This window comes from Ciconia boyciana, chromosome 1 (assembly GCF_034638445.1).
Source record: "Ciconia boyciana chromosome 1, ASM3463844v1, whole genome shotgun sequence".
Classification (NCBI taxonomy): Eukaryota; Metazoa; Chordata; class Aves; order Ciconiiformes; family Ciconiidae; genus Ciconia; species Ciconia boyciana.
In genome coordinates this window covers 116631802-116650240 of record NC_132934.1, presented here as the reverse complement: position 1 = coordinate 116650240, position 18439 = coordinate 116631802, and the positions used below count along the sequence as shown (strand labels likewise).

The window sequence follows — 18439 nt, the reverse complement described above, 5'->3', positions numbered from 1 at the left end:
CAATTGTATAAGATACAGAAAAAATAGTTGGCTCAATGTAATTTCTTTCAGAAGCTGCTAGATCGGTTTGACTATGATGATGAACCAGAAGCAGTGGAAGATTCAAAGAAAGAAGATTCAGCTCCTTCTCCTTCAGTTTCTCAGCCAGCTTTGTAAGTTTTGTGTCGTAATAAAATTAACAAATCTTTGTTCTAAAAAATCTTTAGGTTAGAAAGCTGATTAAAATTCCAAGTTACTTCAGTGCTTAACTGTTATAGTCCGAAGTTAAAACATTGTTAACAACTTCTGGTGGTGGTGTGTGGTGTTTTTGTTTTTGTTTTTTTGTCTTTTTACTTTGGTGATCCAGTATAGGTTTGGCATGTTGCATCATTGATTGAGGAATGTGTTCTGTAGAGAAAAGCTCAGTTTTGGCTTTTCAAGATGAGTTCCGTGTTTTTATTGCACAACTGAGTGTGCCAGGGCATTGTTAGTAATCAGCTGGATTGCTTCGCTGGCTGGGGAAAGGATGCTATTCCAAACATTGTGGTAGTTTTAACTATTTAAAAAATTAAAATTGGCTTTGCAGCTTTACGTTCTCAAACGTTAAATACCCATGCAAACTAACTCAGACTCCTGTTTCCCTTTTGATATGCATTATGATAAAGTCTTAAATTACATGATCACATACTAGTTTTTTCCACAGGACCTCTCTCTCATTCAGTGCACAGGCTGGATGGTGCTCAATACCTGGGTTAGTCAATATTTCTTTTTTCCCTGCTTCAGTATGTGGCCCCATGTCGTACTTTCTGTATATGCCATCCAAACCCTGCTCTCAAAAACAGAATCACTAACTTTGTCATTAGCTTTCTTACTGTGTTTATCACCTTTAGCACTTTAATGTTCCACAAGTATTAGTTAATTAAAATGCCTTTTACGTAAATTGGCAGTATTTTCCCTATAATCCAGATGGAACTCTGGAGTACAGAAAGATGAGGTAGGTCAAACATAAGCACTGCTTGTGTATGCCCAACTAGAGATCATTGGACTAGACTTTTCGGCATGTTTATGTTCTGTTAGTAGCGCTTCAAAGCCTCTGTCCTTATTACCTTATAGTTGTGTAAAATGCCTCTGAAGATTGGATTCCAGTAGTCTCATTTTGGGCACACAAAATCAGGAGTACTCTATCTTAAAAAGTGATCTGTCCAGAATTATCTGAGAATTGTATGGCACCTGTGTCTTAAAATACTGCAAAGTTCCATTTCACATCACCATGAAATTCCTTTATCTTCCTGAAATCCTGTTCAGTTTCTTACACAAACTGTATCCTGTAAACAGGTCCTATTAACTGCACAGACCTCATTAATTCCCTGAGCACTGTCCATTCTGTGTGTTGAATCAGGAAGTGAATGGCATTACTGTAATCCTTGTGTGATATACATACCCCTTTCTCCTCTGCCCTAGATTCCTCCCAAACTAAAGTGGTTTTTATTTTCCAGCAAAAGTATGGCCAATTTATTTTCCTTGAGGAAAAGGCTTACTTCTTTTGTTCCCAAAAGAGGAACTGGAAAGGAAGAAAGTTAGCCTAAGGCAGACAACTTTCATGAAAAATTTCCATAGACTGAGATTTTTAGCAAGATCATATAAGTACAGGGGGAAGAGAGGCTTAAACCTTTATGTAGCATTTCTTCAAATGTTAAAGGACTACTCTTACAGTGGAGAAAAGATAGGGAAGCCACTCTTTCTCCTTTTTTTGTTTTCACTTTTTAGAGAGGAAATGGGATCATAATAAAGATAATTTTTCTGTCTAAATTTGAAGCAAGAATGTGTAAATGTACATAGAAATAAGTAAAATAAATGCAGAAAGTCTGTGTATCTACTGACTTGTCTCACCAAAATATTACTGGTTTTAGTGGATTTCCAGGAGAAGGTATACAACAGCCAGTATTTCCTCAACTCCCAAATATGGATCCTTTTCAGCAGCGAATGATGGGAATACAACAGGATCCAATGCGTCACCAGGTAACTTCAGGGTTTTCCCTTGTCCTTCTGTTGTGTTATGGTTTCTATCTTTTGTTGTTTTCTTTGGTGCAGAAGTAAGGAAGTAGTGTTCCTATTAGTGAAGAGTGAATATGGCTTAGCCCTCCACCTTTCCCAAGAAACATATTTTTTGTTCTCTGCTCTAGTCAAGCTTTGAAGAACAAGATTTTTATTTTATACACCTAATCGCTTGACCTACTTCATCTTTCTCGGGCTTCTGGTCTTTTACTGTGACTTTGGAGCAGAGATACAATTTTACTTTAGCAAACTGGGAAAGCTAATGTGAGGTGTTTTTTTCCTAACTGGAATTTTTCGTGTTTTTTCTTCTCCAAAGGTTCCGCTTCCTCCTAATGGGCAAATGCCAGGTTTTGGTCTCCTGCCTACCCCGCAGTTTCCACCCATGGCTCAGCCTGTGATTCCACCAACAGCACCTGTGCAGCAAACTTTTCAGTCTCCTTTTCCAGTACAGAGTGAATCACACATGCAAAAACCACATCAGCAGGTGAGGACCCCTTGCAGTAAACAAACTAACTTAAATGCTCTAATACACGTGTTTCTCAAATGTGTATAGTTTGTTCAGGAGAGGAAATTTCATGATAACCGTGGACAGAGATGGCTGTGAGGGTAGCTCATCTGAGAGAAAGTTGGATAGCTGCAGTGCTGCATGGCAAGTCTGGTATTTCAGAAGTCTAGCAAAACCAGCATATGTATGCTTTATGCTTCCTTTTGTGAAAGACTTTTGATTGCATTTTGTCCTTCCACTTCTCACTTTCCCTCATCCTCCCTTTCCTGTCCCCATCATGCTCCAGGAATATTTTGTTCTATGGAATTCTAACAATGCAATCTCATTCTGGAGAGAAACTATCTGGAAAAGTTAATTTTTAAGGGCCTGGTAGATTGCTCACATAGTGGAAATGGACTCAGAAATGTGTAAAAGTTTTAAAAAGTCCACGTGTATGTAAACACCTCTCTCTTGTTCCTAAGATTTTGGAGGATATTGTTGGTTCGGTAGCTGGCTGCTATTAAGAAGAAATCAAAGAGCAAGTCTATTTATGAGCATGTATTTAAAAAAAAAAAAAGAAGAAAAAAGTTGAATATATTTGCGTCTTTTGTTCCAAGAAAAGGAAATCTTAAAACGAGAAATAGAGATGGTACCAAGCTGTCTTTATGTGGTGACCTGTGATGTCACAGATTCTAGAAATAAGTTCTTGCTTTCCACTTGGAATAAAGGGACAATTCTCAAGAGTATCTCTGTAATTAGTTTTTTAGTCTTGAATTCTGTTGAATCAGTACATTCTGAGAGATTGCTTGTTTGGACGTTCCCTGCCAGGATCGCATCATGAAGACTATTTAAAGTTTAGTCAGGACACAGTATGTTCTGGAGTGGGAAGCTGTACAGGATTTGGGGTAGGAAGGAAGAGCTGTGTTGAACTTACTGTTGTTGTTTTTTTTAAAGCAGGTTCCTGCATTTTATGTATTGTTTTGATCACTTACTGCTTCATTCTTCGAATGTATTGTATTGTAATTTGCTTATATATATGACTTAAAGTAGTTTCGTATAACATCTTGGAGAAAAGTTTCCTAGTAGACCTTACTTTCCCTGTGATTTTGATGACAGAGCAAGATCCACTGACTGACATTAAGGAATATAACCATATCCTGTGGAGATCTATGCGGTGCTGAAATTGACTAAAATCTGGAAAAACAATAATTGGCAAATTGAAAATGAGAATTTTTTATAAAGTATTTTTATTACATTTTTGCAGTGGTTGTATTAAGTTCATTTAATACTGGGCTGTCTCCCTATTAGTGACTACAAAGCGGCTACAAAGCTTCTGAGGAGCATTGCATTACATTTTAATTTCACATATGTAAATATTCAGTATAATTTTAGTGCTGTTACGTAATTTAGTCTAGGCATAAAATGAAATCAAATGCTTGCTCTGCTCACCCGTAACACCAGTCAACTTAATATTTTAGGACATGGAAGTGGAACAGCCACCTATTCAAGAGGGAAAACGGCATGTTTCTGACAACAGAAAGTCAAGATCTAGATCTGCATCAAGGTAAATTAGTGAAAGTTCTTTTAGTGAGGGTATATATTATATCGAGTATTGGATTGTAACATAAGGGACTTAAGTGTGTCATGTCCAAAGACTTGAGAACGCTTTACTAATTCTGTACGAGTACTGAGGAGAGTTATGCTGATTATCTGGAGCTCAAAGAATCTGGTGCTGTGCTGCCAAATCTGCTGTGGGGGTGGTAACTTCTAACTGAGATGACAGTAAATAGCTGAGAGGTGAGCTAACTCCTTGAACTATTGGTGGAGCCCGTTTTCAATGTCTTAGGACATAGTCCTGTAACCTGTATTTCAAGTTGGCTTCTTGGGTGCCCTGCTCAGAATACTTCCTTTGTGGTTGTTTCTTATAAGTGTCCAGTTGTGCTGTACAAGTTGGATTCTATGACTAAATGCCAAAAGACACATACAGCAAAAGAGTCCATTTCAATTTAATCTAAGGATTAATTACAAGAAATTACTGTCTGTGTATTATTCTCTGTATGGACAACACTAGTGAAATTTCTTGGTAAAGTCAAAACTGTCAAGGGCTTTATTTGAATTCCTGTTCTGGAAGAGAGAAGAAAAGAGACCCTTTCAATCCCTTACCTCTGAGGGGAGTTGTGTATAAATACAGCTAAATGTTGTATGTATTTCAGTGCAGTGGTAATGAGAAGCAGATTAGTGACTCTTAAGACTTGTGAACCTCTGGAAGTCATCTACCTTCTCAGGAAGACTGGGTATCTATACACTTCCGTTTTATTGGTAGAGAGTAACTTCCATGCCCGTTAATACTGAGTAAATTTTAGGGACGCAGAATATCATAGTTTAATTTTGTCTGTGGTCTAAAGACACTTTTCTTATGAAGAAATCTGTGATCCAGTATACTATGGAACCTTGCCTGTCACAGAGGCAGTATTTCACATGTCTCAGCTGACCTAACAAATCTGGCTCCAGTATTAAAGCAAAGCTGTCTACTTAGTTATGAGTCTTCTCCTTTGCGAAGTTTCATATGACTTCTTTGAAGGTTTACTCTGTCTTCCAGACCTCGAGTGATTTAGAACTTGAACATGACATAAAATGCAATTTTACTGGCAGAATTTATTTTTAATCTCTTTTTTAGCCATTCTCTTGTAAAAGCAATAAACGTGTTCCTCATTTAAGCAGATGTAATTTTTTTCGATGTTAAAGTGGACATAGTTTTGATAGTCAACTTCAATACAAAATTAATAGAAGATAAGAAATTGAAAAATAATCAACTGTTCAGCTGGAGTGCATTGATAAGCTACTGTAATAATTTATTCTAGTTCTAAATGCATGTGAATGAACTTGGCTTTATTTATGTTTTTTTTTCTTGACTGAATTCTTGCCTGATTATTTAAATAGATATCTGAAATAGTTATCTATCTGTTAATGTCTGGGTCAGAAAGATTGAACATAAATTGTTGTTGGTTTAAACTAGGTCACCTAAAAGGAGACGTTCAAGATCTGGCTCCCGCTCTCGACGGTCACGTCATCGTCGATCTCGATCTCGGTCCAGGGATAGACGCCGACACTCTCCTAAGTCTCGGTCACAAGAAAGACGTGAACGTGAGAGGGAGAGAGAACGCAGGTCAAAAGGCCTTCCTCAGATCAAGTCAGAAACTGTTAGTGGTAAGTTTATTCTCTCTCTTTATTGTTGATGGAACTCTGCAAATTCTTGTAATAACATTTTTCAGATGCTCAACATCTTCCTGGTTCATACATAGAATTTTTTTGTCTGTGCCCAGTACTTTCTTTATGGAATTTTAGAGTTCTGTGAAGTTGAAGATATTACAGTAGATGCTATGCCTATGTAAAATGGAATACTAAGAAGACAAAAACATATTTTAGAAAAACTGTAAATGTTGAAGAAATACACTTCCTGTATCTATTAGACTTTTTCTTTAAATTTAATGTTGACAAGTCCACTTACCTTCAGTATATGATATCTGCTCAGAATATCTCAGAAGACAACTCTTAATCTGATGTGTGGGGTTTTTTTTAAATTTTTTTTGTTCCTTTTTCTTGGGTTTAATGCTATTTGATGTGGGTTCCAAGACTCATCCAAACAGAATAAAAGTAAACTGTACTGTGATTTATTTTCTGAACTGTTGTAAAGTTGGTAAGAATTAAATTCACCACACATCCCTGTACTTCCTTTACTCATGGTAGACAATTTGGCATTTTTGGAATATCTCTAAGTCAGAAATATTTTGGCTGTAAAATGAGGAAAGAAAAAGCTGAAACACCATGTTTTTCTTTTCCTTCCTTCGAGACATGTAAGGTAAAGCAAATTGAGCAACAAGAAGTTGAGCACATTATTACAGTTTTTCTAATGATTCTATGTTGTGTGTCTCTTGAACCTGGAGGGGAGCTTTGACCTGGAGAACACATAGGCTAATGTTCGGATTTCTGAAATAATGCTGGCTTTGCCTGTGTTTATAGACAAAATGTAGTAGTTGTCTCCTGAATATTCCTGGGGAGTGTGGAATATTCTCTGGAGTCAAGTAAAATGAGAACATTCATTTTTATATAAGAGGGACAAAAACTAAAGAGTTTTAACTAGCCAATACCTTGTGAATGACAATACCATTAGTGTAAAAGGACTGCAAAGACTTAGTAGCTGTTCATTAAAAGCTTACTGGCAGCGGTGTAAGATATGCTTTTGCCAACATCTCTCCCAGATTCTGTCACATAATGCTTTTTAGGTTTGCAGTTTTGTATCACTTAGTGGGGAAAACATAGATGAATATTAAATGTTGCTATAGTAGTCTTCAGTGAATGTGATTCTTTGAGCTCATTTGCTGTTTTATTACCTTGAAGCATGAGGTGAGATAAGTGTATTGCTTACTCTTTCCTGAAATAAAAAGCTTGTGTCAATAATTTTTCACTTAACTGTAGAAAAAAATGGCATTGAATAGGTCACTAAAGAGGTCAAAAGTATGGTTGCTCATTGTAGTTGAATTGTCACCACATTGTGGAGGAAAATCCTGCTAGTAGTGGGTGTATCTCCATAAACAATCTAATTATCATCTTGCCAGTAAGTACCATCCATAACTTGTGATGGTGGTCTGTAGCTTGGATTTCATACTAAGCAGAGTGAGTTACCTTGTTGTGAAATATCAACTGTATGTGTTGGGATATTTCATGGAGCATTGTTAGCAGCAAAGCATATTTTTCCTTTTTATGATGATTTGCAGAGTTCATAATCATCAGAACTTGCAGGTCACTTCAATATTAGTTAACTAGAGAGCTTCCTAGTGAGTCCATTTTAGCAGTGATTCTGGTGTAGTTGCTGTGGTTAACTGTTAATGCAGCTCCAGGCAGGTGAGAAAAAGAGGTTTTTGTCAAACACTCCTGAAGATTAAAATATGTGTTTTAATATTGGCTGGCTTTTTCATTTGGATAACTGACTATTTTAAAATTACTATTTTGACATTCTGGCTTGTGAAATGTGTATTTCCAAGTGCTCTTACAATCTGTGTTAACTCTTTGATTGTAGTTTGTAGTACTACGCTTTGGGTAGGACAACTTGACAAAAGGACAACTCAACAGGATGTTGGAAGTCTTTTGGAGGAGTTTGGCCCAATTGAATCAATAAATGTAAGTATAAATGGTGCAGTGTAAGCTACTTTGATATGCCTTGGTTACAAAAAGTCTCTTCAGTCTCTTTTAAGACAGCTTTATTTTTGATACATTCAAATGAATCAAGAGCTCTCATTTCCTATATGGTTGTGTTTTCTAACGTGTAAACTAAATCCATTTGGCTGCTTTGTAGAAAAACAAGAAGGCAGTTGCTTTAGTTTCTTGCAATTTAAAAATGCTCTTGGGGGTAATACAGGAGATTATCCCATTTTCATAAAAATCATGCTTTCTCTGGAGAGAATTGAATGAGAAAGGGCTATTGAGGAGGTGGGTACAGAATTACATACTGTGCTACTGAGTTCCTTGTCTGCTCCATTTTGTTTGATGACAGAAATGTGGACTCTCAGCTGGTGTTCTTGTTTCTTTTGCTTGTTTCTCTTCTGTCATTTTAGTCATAAACATGGGGAACTATTGTTATGCTTTGCTGTATTTAAGGATATTTTTATATATAAATGATAGCTGTTCTGGTAGCTATAAAATTTCATTAAAACAAAACCAAAGAGAAGTGACTGTAATTTTCTTCCTATTCCCAAATTTTGTAAAACAACATAGAAGTTTTTTCTCAAATGTGTTACAAATAATAAAAATTCTTACAAAACTGCAGATAAAACTGAATGTGGAGGTACAGCTGGCAGCTTGTGGTATATGGAATGAAGCAGGGTATTACTGTGTCTTGTTTCTTCCAACAAATAACTAATTGCCAGACCACAGCATTTATATGAACATTACTGTTGAACAGTTTTAGAGGATTAAATATACAAGTCTTCCATATTCTCAAACGGAATAGAGTTTAAAATTTTCCACATAAGAAGTTGCTTTTAATTTGCTAGAAATTTGTATTTCCAGAAGATACTGGCTATCTTAGCCTCTTAAACTAACATCCTCTTTCATACTTCCATAGTCCTTTTTAAAACACCTGCTGATGTTCCAGCTTACTGTAATTGAGCACTTGTATGTTGTTCATTACTTTGTTAATGTGCTAGCAAACCCAAGTTTTTTTCTTAAAATACAAACAGATGATACCGCCTAGAGGATGTGCCTATATTGTAATGGTTCACAGACAAGATGCTTACCGTGCCCTACAAAAACTGAGCCGAGGAAACTTCAAAGTCAATCAGAAATCTATAAAGGTATGTCTTGGAAGATGTCAAGCTGTTCTAAAGTTACTGTAATTACTGTAATCCTTTTTCATCTCTTCTAGACTTTTGGGTATTTTAGACTTTTATGTATTCTGGATATGGTATTCTGTAAATTTATGTGAATGCACCACTTTTTTTCTTGATAAGTATTCTTCTTGTTCTGTAATGTGACAGGTGGAACTTGTATCAGTTTCCTTGAAAGATTGCCAATAATTGTTTATTTAACCAACAAAAATTGTGTCCTTTTAGTCATTACAGTGGCCTGTAACTATGTTTTTCTTGTTGCTGGTCACTTCTGTTACAACTGAGTTTAATTATATATGATAATCCTACAAAGAGTACTAATAAATAAGGAAGAAGGCGTTGATTAGTGAAGTTCTTCCTTTTGTAGAACATCGTATTAGAGTGTGACACTGTCCTCTGAAGGGAAATAGAATTAATCTTAGTGACTGGGGAACATTTGAAGAAACTGCCTTTATACACTTTTACACATTGTGTGCAAGAGTCAGGCCAAGAAATAAGAACTAAGTATGCTTTAAAAAATCCTCTTGCTTCAGAGTTTTGTAACTAACCTATTTTTCCTGCTGTTTCAATTAGAGTATTCTTTTTGCTTTTTAGTCTGAAATGGTAATGCTGCTTTGTGAGAACTAAATATTAAATCTATTAAAATGGAAACATTTTACTGACTACATGTATTTCCCCCCCCCCAAGATTGCATGGGCTTTGAATAAAGGAATAAAGCCAGATTACAAGCAGTATTGGGATGTAGAATTAGGTGTTACTTACATACCATGGGACAAAGTGAAACCTGAAGATCTTGAAAGTTTCTGTGAAGGAGGAATGTTGGACAACGAAACTCTTAGTCCAGGTAAAGTATTGCTACATCTTTAAATGCTATTAAAAATTGTCCTCTGTGCTGATGTACTGAAGTTGGTGTGGATGACTTTCATGTCTCTGAGGTACATATAAAATCCTTGAAATGGCTAAGAAGTGCAGCATGTGTAACCTGTAGATTGGAGAGGGTTTGTAAGCAGTTAATGGCAGGCCCTCATCAGGAGTTGTGCAGCTGTGTTATGAGAGGCTGGGCTAAAAATGCATGTGGATACCAGGTGACCTGTCAGCTGTGCTGGTGTTTGCCCTTGATGGTAATGCACGATGCGAGTGTGTTGTACTTGTTAGTCCCAGAACCAGCTTGGTACCTGCTCCCCGCCCCCCCGGTTTGTGTGAGGCACCCCTAGCAAAGGAGCCTGCCTTTGGAGTGACATTTTCAGTTCCTTTAGCCAGTCTTGTATTTATAGGGACCTAATAGAATCCTTGTCACTTTGTATGTAAGCAGTGAAAATACAGGCTTCTATGGTTGTATTGAGAAAATGATACGTGCGATAACCAGCAGCTTCAAATCAATTACAGACTTCAAATCAAAGTCACTAGTGTGCTGGCTGTTGTGATTTTAAAAGTAATATTAAATGAATGCAGTACTTAAAAATTGAAATTGCCTTAAGTTCTTTGAATTGGTACTCTAGACTACTGTGTTGGTTTTAACCATTGTGTGGTGTGCTGTCTAGTTATTGAAACATTATTTCAGGGTTTTGTTATTCTGTCCAATTTGTCCTGATTAGGTGGTGGTTATTCTAAATAGTAGCATCTCTTAATGATAAATACACAAAAAAAAGTTGAATGTGTATTTTAAATGAAAGTCTAACGAATTATAACCTCAACGTGTTCCAGTCTTCTCAATGCTTTTCTTTCCCATAGTGCCTCTTCACTGATCCCTTTTTTCTGCTTACCTGTCTTTTCCCAGGAAGTTCTGACAAACCATAGGAGCCATATTTCTTCTGTAAAATTAGTTTAAAGCTGTATGTGATGTTTCTTTTATTTTGCTGCGATTCTTTATTGTTGTATTCTCCTTTTCCTTGTTCAAGACTTTAAAATGTTGTTTTTTCAGAAATGACTTCTCAAATTAGTGAAAAAGCTGCTGCCTTCTTGCTCGAGAGCAATGGAATGAATCTGTTGAAAGCTTGTCCCAAAACAGCCTTACTGTTTTTGTTCCAGATAATGTGTTTCAGAGTCCTGGGAATGTATAAATGCTGTCAGTGCAAAGAATTGTTAAATGACTAACGAAAGGAATAAATTTACTTGCTATGTTTCAGTGATTTGCTGTACTGTGTTTAAAGTAATTTGGAATTTTTATTGTCAGAAGTATGTTTAAATGCTTCTTAGCTCTGTGCTTCTCATCTCCTGAATATTTTCAATTATGTCATTTTTTGTAAACATCACAAAGCATGGTAGTTTTACATGGCAGTACTTGACTACTTGTCTGCTTCTACTGAGCTGATACATGTATGCTTGGATTTTTTTGTATAGAGTGGAAGGGGATTCCCAAGAAGTCTGAAAATGAAGTAGCTCAAAATGGAGGTGCAGAAGCTACACATAATGAACCAGTGTCACCTATACCTAAAGCTTTACCTGTTCCAATTCCCGTTCCCATGCCTGCACCAATAACAGTACCTCCTCCACAGGTGAGAGTTGCTTCTCTTTTGCTCTGGATATCTAAATAAAAACTTATTTAAATAATAATTCAGTATGGCAATACGTAGGTTAAAGAGAGGGAGGAAATACAGTGAATAGTAACTAGTTGATTTTGTGTGTGTTTGTCGTGTTGTTGTCCTTGCTTAAAAATGCTCTTGTTAGCAGACTGGGTATCCTGTCAATTTATGAAGATAACTTTCCTGTGCCATAAATCGAGTATGCAACTGAAATCCGTTATTTGAGCTTCTTAATGTAAAAGAGCAATACAATCTCATAGAAGAACATTCCTTTTCTGCTAAGTCACCGTGGTAATAGACGACTTGAAAAAAACCAAACCCATTAGGGTTTGGAGCATGTTTTGTGCCCAGCAGGAGCAGAGCCTCTGGTTTGATTTCCCTGAAAAGGGATGTAGCTTGCATGTACCAGAACAGCCCTGGGAACTGAGTCAGCACGTGGTTAGTGAGAAAGATGGAGGATTTACTCCAAAAACCTTGTTGCTGCTCTAATGCTAATGTAGACAGAGTGTATGTCTGTCTGCCAGATCTTTATTTGAAGTATTGTAGCACTGTACTTGTAATACCTGTTCTCTCAGTCCCGGCTAAATTATTGCAGTAGATTCTTTTTATTAATGGGCTGAATTGCATCCTCTCAGTTCTATGATTGCATTTTTTTTTCTGTTTTCCTAATTAATTTTCCTCACTGTTGGCTTAAATAAGCTATAGACCTTCTAAAATATGCACATTGTTTTCATGTTTGTTCATATCATGTATACTCTCTTTGAACAGCCTTTGGGAATTTAACATAAAAATTTTCATACTCTTCCTTTGTTGTTATAATGGTTCTTCAGTCAAAGCTGGTGTTGTATGTTCGTTTGCTAAAAGAACACTCTGAAATTTTACCGTTAGTTTAAGTAGCGCATAGTAATAATTACTCCCTCCAGTGTTTTATAATCTGTATTTCTTTTAGCTTTACTTATTGAGACGTGCATTACTACTTTTATAGTAATAGTTTCTTTCTTGTCACTGTTAAAATAGTAGTATACCTTCTCCCAAATGGAAGTGTGAATAAAAACTATTTTACATCTTGAGAAGATGTGATTTATGAACTACAATATGGCAGACACTCAGAAAAGATCAAGAACTCAAATTATTTGAAGACATATATAATTTAGACAATTATGTGATTTCAGAACATAGTATGTTGAATTTTGTGTTGTTTTGACACAGAGTTCCTGAAATGCTGTAAGGTATTATTAGTAAACGAACACATAGGTCAAATTTCTAATTTGAGAGGGTTTTAATAGCCATTAACTGTATTAAATAGTAGTGATTTTGTTTACTTTCCTTAAATCCATGCTGAAAAAGAAAGTGTAAAGAAAAAAACAACCAGTTTCAGAATATATTGAGCGTGCTGATTGCTTGTCTCAGCCTCATCAGCTTCAGTTTTTTACTATGGGAAAGAAACTTGTGTCTTCACAAATTCAGGCCAGGATCAGAGACCTGTATTTAGTTTTCATCTTTGGTTTCGCTATGAACTTTCTATGCTGTCTTATACTTGACCAATTCAGTTGTCTTCTCTGGCCATAAAATTACAATAGTTTAATAATTTGTAAATAGTTCTTAAAACTTACAAATTAAGTTCAGCTGTGGTGATGTTAGTGGTGTTAGTAGTAAAAATAACATGTTTTGTAATATGCAAATGTGACCTAATACCTAAAGGAAAAAGCTCATTATATTCCACTTCTTTTGTTTAAATAACTTTCTAGAGTACCATTGCATTTTAATTAGCTGATGTATTTTTATCCTCTGATACAAGCAGAACTGCTTTCATTCGTATTTGGCTTCAGTGTTCAGGACTGTAAGAGTGGGGAGGTTGTTATGAGTGCTGGGTAGCTGCTGATGCTGTCCAGCCTGGAATGGGCATCAGTCCAGTGACACCAGGTTGCTCGATCCGTCTATCTGGCTGCTCCCCTGTTAGCCATGGAAAGCACCCTGCCCACCCTGGTCTTTCTGACTGGAGAAGCAGGTTTGATGCATGTGGTATGTCAGAACAGGCTTTATGCATTGTTCTGATTCAGGCTGCAGTGATCAAGCATAGGGCTGCCTGACAGATAACCCCAAACAGCTTTGACTGCATGATTCCCATAACTTACTCTTTCTTCTCACTTCTTGACCTTCCTTTTTGTTGTGCTTTCTCCTCCCTTTCTCCACTCCAATCTCCCTCCAAGTAAACAAGTCTCCCCTGCTTATTTTTTTTCCATGTTGGTCCCAGTTTTGCTGCATCCCTATCCAGATTTGCTATTTATTATACGATTACCTAAGTAATATTGTCCTTGTATGGTATTCCTGGATGTGGTTACTTATGCACTGTTGGCCTCACAAGGAAGGTCTTTTTCCCCATAAGATCCTCAGTGCTCCTTTCTGGTTATCTGTGAAGTCTGGCAATTGTTCACGAAGCACCCTGTTAACCACCTGCAAAATCCAACCATCCTTTATGCCACTATCGGTAACTTGTCAGCTTCTCACATTGTTATCTGTCATGTCTGGCAGTTTCTCATGTTGTGTCCAGTAGCTTCTCATGCCCATAATGCCCTTAATGCCTTTTCTCATGAAGCTTAACTTCAGACCAGGGCCTAGTCAGCAGCTTTGTGATCTGCCCACATCCCTAACAATCCCATGCTTAAAGGTAGGATGGGAAGGAGCTGCATCACTCCTTTCTCTCGTAGAGCCTGAATGGGCCTTCTGTGCTAGCCCCGGCATGGGCTGGACACTTAGGGATGGAGCCCTGCCCTGTTGGACATCACCTGTGAGTGGTGTAATTAACTGCGGACTGACCTCCTGTTACTGCCAGTATCACCTTCACCTGTGCATGCAACCTCTGTGTAGTAAGGCACTTAAAATCGATAACGTACTTCTAAGAGCGACAGCCTGCGTAGGTAAGTCTGGTTCTTTGGCCTCAATAGCGCACACAGCGTCTTCTCAGCCACAGGGTCCTGGGTTGTTGGCAAGATAGGTGGAATACTTCTGTTGTGTTGTGCTGCTGGAGTGAGCCCTTTTCTTGCCTATAGATTCAGATCTCTGAGCTGTTGCTGAATCTGGTCCCACTCCTGCAGGTCTGAGTAATCCACCTCAGTGGTCCGCTCTGAGGGTAGGTCTGTGTTTATTTTTAAGTTGTATTGCAGTGTCCAAGATCAACTTAAGTTTATTTCTCGGTTATTGAGAGTCAGTTTCAGTTAATAGCACTTGTGATATCACTTGTGTTGTGCATTCATTGACAAGGTTTTGGGCAATTGGTGTTCCCTTCTCCTGGCAAAGCTTGGTGTTATCCTACCAAAACTGACATTCTTTTACAGTGAACCATGGCTCAGGCTTTGCCAGGGTTATACACTGAAGTCCAGGGGGTTTGCTGTGGCCACCCTTTCCGTAAGTTTCCCAATCCAACCCAAAGTCCTTTTTCTTCACTTAATGGGTTTTCAGCCAGAAACCAGAATCCCAAGTTGAGTGTGTACCCCCCAAATTTCCTGGTGTATTTCTCAATCCCACGTGCTCCTTCTCCCTATAACTAGATGTGGGAGTCGTGTATTGGTCCAATATTCATCCTGTACCCTTCCTATTGAAAGTGGCAGACTCCTCCTTTGCAGTCTTCCTGCTGAGACTCCAGGTGCACTTAAATATATATTTACTTGTCTTGGAGCACAGTAGGTAGACTGTGCTCCTTTAGTTCACAGGGCTAATGATTCTTCTTCAAGTCTCAATCTGAGAGGTGTGCAGTAAGAAATAGTTGTACCTGGACACAGGCCAAACTCCAAGACATGTTCATTGAGATGCACCTGGCAGTCTCCAATTCCAGTTTCCAGTGTTGCTAGTAAAATACCAGGTTTTCCCAATATTTGCCTTCCCATTAATAAAGGGTCTCCCCAGTAGCATTTTGTTACTTTGTTTTATGCAATTCATTAGCTATTACTCTGAAACTGTTTACCAGTCCTCTGTGTTTGTTATCTGTCAATGTTTATTAGCCATTGTTTCAATCTCTTTAACAGAGAAACTTTATACTTCAAATTGTGTTCTAAATTAGACATTGTGACATTTATACACAGATTTTTACTGCCTTCCTTTTTTCTTTCTGCTTAAAGAAAGGGTTTGAACATGTGACTTAAAATTGTGTATTAGAGGGTTAACTTTTTAGAAAAAAATGAAGTAAAGCAATTAAGCTTGGATAATTAGGTATGAATATCCTCTAATATGTATCTAAATCATCTTCCTTTGATGTTACTTCTATTCTGGTTCCATCATAATATTGTACTATTCATTATACCTTCTCAAGCCATTGCATACACATGCTTTGTCCACAGTTTTCTCAGCTTTTAACTACCTAAGGACTGACAGCACTTAGCAAGTTTCCCCTCTTTTTTTAAACCTTTTTGCCACCTTGATACCCCTCCCCAATTCCTTCTGCTATGTACACACTCTGTATGTGAATACTTGCTTCACAGAACATTACTGCAATCAACAGATCTGTCGCTATGTCTAGGTCATTTTGTAAGTTGTTCTTTGTATCAGTGCCCTGTAAAACAAACAAAAAGACTTACCGAGGCTATTAGGTTACTGTGGTTTTGGAGCACTTTTTCTAAACTTTAACTGTGATTAATGGAAACACCTCTAGGGTTACTCAAAGTTAATGCTCATCTAGGTAGTTTTGGCCTTATATGGTACTCCTGGATATGCTTACCTGTGTACTGTTAGCCTTGCAAGGTCCTAGTCCCTAGAAGGTCCCCAGTGCTCCTTTCTAATTCTCTGAAGTTTGGCTGTTGTTCATATAACACCCCCTTAACCACCTGCAGAATCCAGCCATCCCTCGCGGTGCCACCTGTAACTTTTGTCAGCTTCTCACATGGTTATCTGTCGTGTCTGGCAATTTCTCGTGCCACATCCAGTAGTTTCTCACGTCCTGCTCAGTTAGCTTAACTTCAGGCCAGGGTCCTAATCAGCAGGTTATTATAAACCAATAAATAACCAATTTAAAACTAGAAATAAAAAGTGGTGGTCTACACTAAAGCCTAATTAATTAAAGCCTGTTGCTTTAAATAAAGTAACTGATTTTAAAATTCTAATACTACAAGTTTTAATGTGCCTCAGCTCACTAACCTAGCCATTGGTAAAGAACTTGGAACAGAAGTTTGAAGTAGTATCAGGTGCTTGGCAGCTTTAGCATCTTCTCCAGGTTTAAGGAGAATATTTTGCTTACTTTGGTTTAATGCCACTTCTTTCAGTTCTGAGAATAAAACAGTAGAGGCTTTTCCTTCTTTACTGAAGAAATAAAAAGTGAGTTATGAAGGGTCTTGATGTAGTATTTCTGAAATTTTGATGGTCATGGAGGTGAGTCCGTTCTGATCACTTGAGTACGCAGCTCTCCTTTACTTTAATAAATCAATTTTAAATGCAGAGCATATTTTGATTAAGCTTTTCCTTTTGATTCCCACACATTAATGTAGTTTTTATAGTAAGCTCATAAATATGAGTCTAAGGACCAACTTAATTTAAATCAGTTTTCATTCAGAGCTTGATATAAATCAGAATTTAAAAAAAATGAATAAGGAAACAATAGTCACCCTAATATAATATACAGACTCAGGTAGCAAAAAAGAAAAAAGAAAAGGTTTTTAATTGCTCCAAAGTCGTATGCATTATAGTGTATCATGCTGGATGTTAAAATTAATTGCAGCTGCTGTGTAAAGGGTATATTTAGATGAGTTACCAGCATGCATTAATGTTGATTTACCACAGAGAATAATTTTTTTTTTTAAGAACAAAGGCAAACAAGATCAATATTGGTATTTTAAGTTGTAGGAGTTCTTTGACTGTTAATTAGATCAGTTATGTAAGTCACCTTGTTGCAGAGGAATTTAAGGTAGCTTAAATTGTCTTGTTTTGATGGACAAAGCACAGAAGACAAGCAGTCCGCAGCTGAACAACAAATAATCCATTCAGTCTTGAGGTAACACATTTTTCCCCTTCCTTTTTTCCTAGGTTCCACCACATCCATCAGGTCCTCCTGTGGTTGGTGCACTCCAACCACCTGCTTTCACAGCACCTTTAGGAATCCCACCTCCTGGATTTGCTCCTGGAGTGCCACCGCCACCGCCGCCTCCATTTTTGCGACCTGGTTTCAACCCAATGCATTTACCCCCAGGTATATTTATATATTTTTAGGAATATTAAGTCCTTTTTTAACCGTATAGCAAATAAAAGCACCTGCCATATAAACTGCACAAGTATGTTTTGGTAAAGTGATACCCAGTGTTAATATATATATTTTTTTTATAGGCTTTCTTCCTCCTGGACCACCACCACCTATAACTCCTCCAGTATCTGTTCCTCACACTCCTCCAGCAGTAAACATCCCAAACTGTAAGTGTTTAAATCTTGGGCAAGCATCAGTAGAAGGAAGGTATCGTGCAAGCAGAGAAGCTGACTTTTTTTTTTTCATGTGTCAATGCATTGTTTCTTAGCTACAGCAACTGGTGTGAATGAAGACACTACAAAAGATTCATCTGTAGGAAATCCCATCCCAACAGTGGTTTCTGGATCCAGAGGGAATGCTGAAACTACTGATAGTTCCAAAATATATGGGACTGTTCCACCTCCTGTAGCACCTACTAACGTACCTGCTCCTGTCACCCAAGCTATTCCACTTCTTGGTAAGTTCATTTTTGTATCTATTATTCAGTTTATTGTTACCTGAATTTAAAATATGATTTTGATTTTGCTAGTGCCTTACAGTTCATGGGAAAGTAAAGCAGATTTTTGAAAACTTGTTGAAATTTCTGCCCTTCTGTTGGCTTTTTAATCATTTTAGAGGCTTGATTTTGCACGGAAGGAGTAGTAAATTTTTTTTATTATTGAAGATCTGTTTTCTGAAGGAAACAAAAAAGCTGTAACGTTTAAGTTATAAATTCAGGACAGAACGAAATGCTGTCTACTTTTAACAAATTGAGGTTTATACCATATAGAAAATTAACTTAGAACAAAACATC

The 18439-nt window shown here is 37.3% G+C and overlaps 1 protein-coding gene across 4 annotated transcripts in view; it reads left to right on the top strand.

The window, feature by feature from the left end:
* SCAF4 (SR-related CTD associated factor 4) overlaps nucleotides 1-18439 on the top strand; it is a 47805-nt gene that overhangs the window by 19751 nt on the left and 9615 nt on the right. The window contains exons 8-20 of one of the 4 annotated variants that reach the window (XM_072845198.1): nucleotides 55-152; nucleotides 683-730; nucleotides 1890-1998; nucleotides 2351-2518; nucleotides 3997-4082; nucleotides 5535-5725; nucleotides 7596-7696; nucleotides 8755-8868; nucleotides 9589-9745; nucleotides 11242-11396; nucleotides 17433-17595; nucleotides 17730-17813; nucleotides 17915-18103. In XM_072845198.1, the coding sequence (XP_072701299.1) occupies nucleotides 55-152; nucleotides 683-730; nucleotides 1890-1998; nucleotides 2351-2518; nucleotides 3997-4082; nucleotides 5535-5725; nucleotides 7596-7696; nucleotides 8755-8868; nucleotides 9589-9745; nucleotides 11242-11396; nucleotides 17433-17595; nucleotides 17730-17813; nucleotides 17915-18103 (1663 nt within the window). Of the gene's footprint in view, nucleotides 1-51; nucleotides 153-682; nucleotides 731-1889; nucleotides 1999-2350; nucleotides 2519-3996; nucleotides 4083-5534; nucleotides 5726-7595; nucleotides 7697-8754; nucleotides 8869-9588; nucleotides 9746-11241; nucleotides 11397-17432; nucleotides 17596-17729; nucleotides 17814-17914; nucleotides 18104-18439 lie in introns of all 4 variants that reach the window. The other 3 variants (XM_072845187.1, XM_072845217.1, XM_072845207.1) reach the window with 3 other exon arrangements.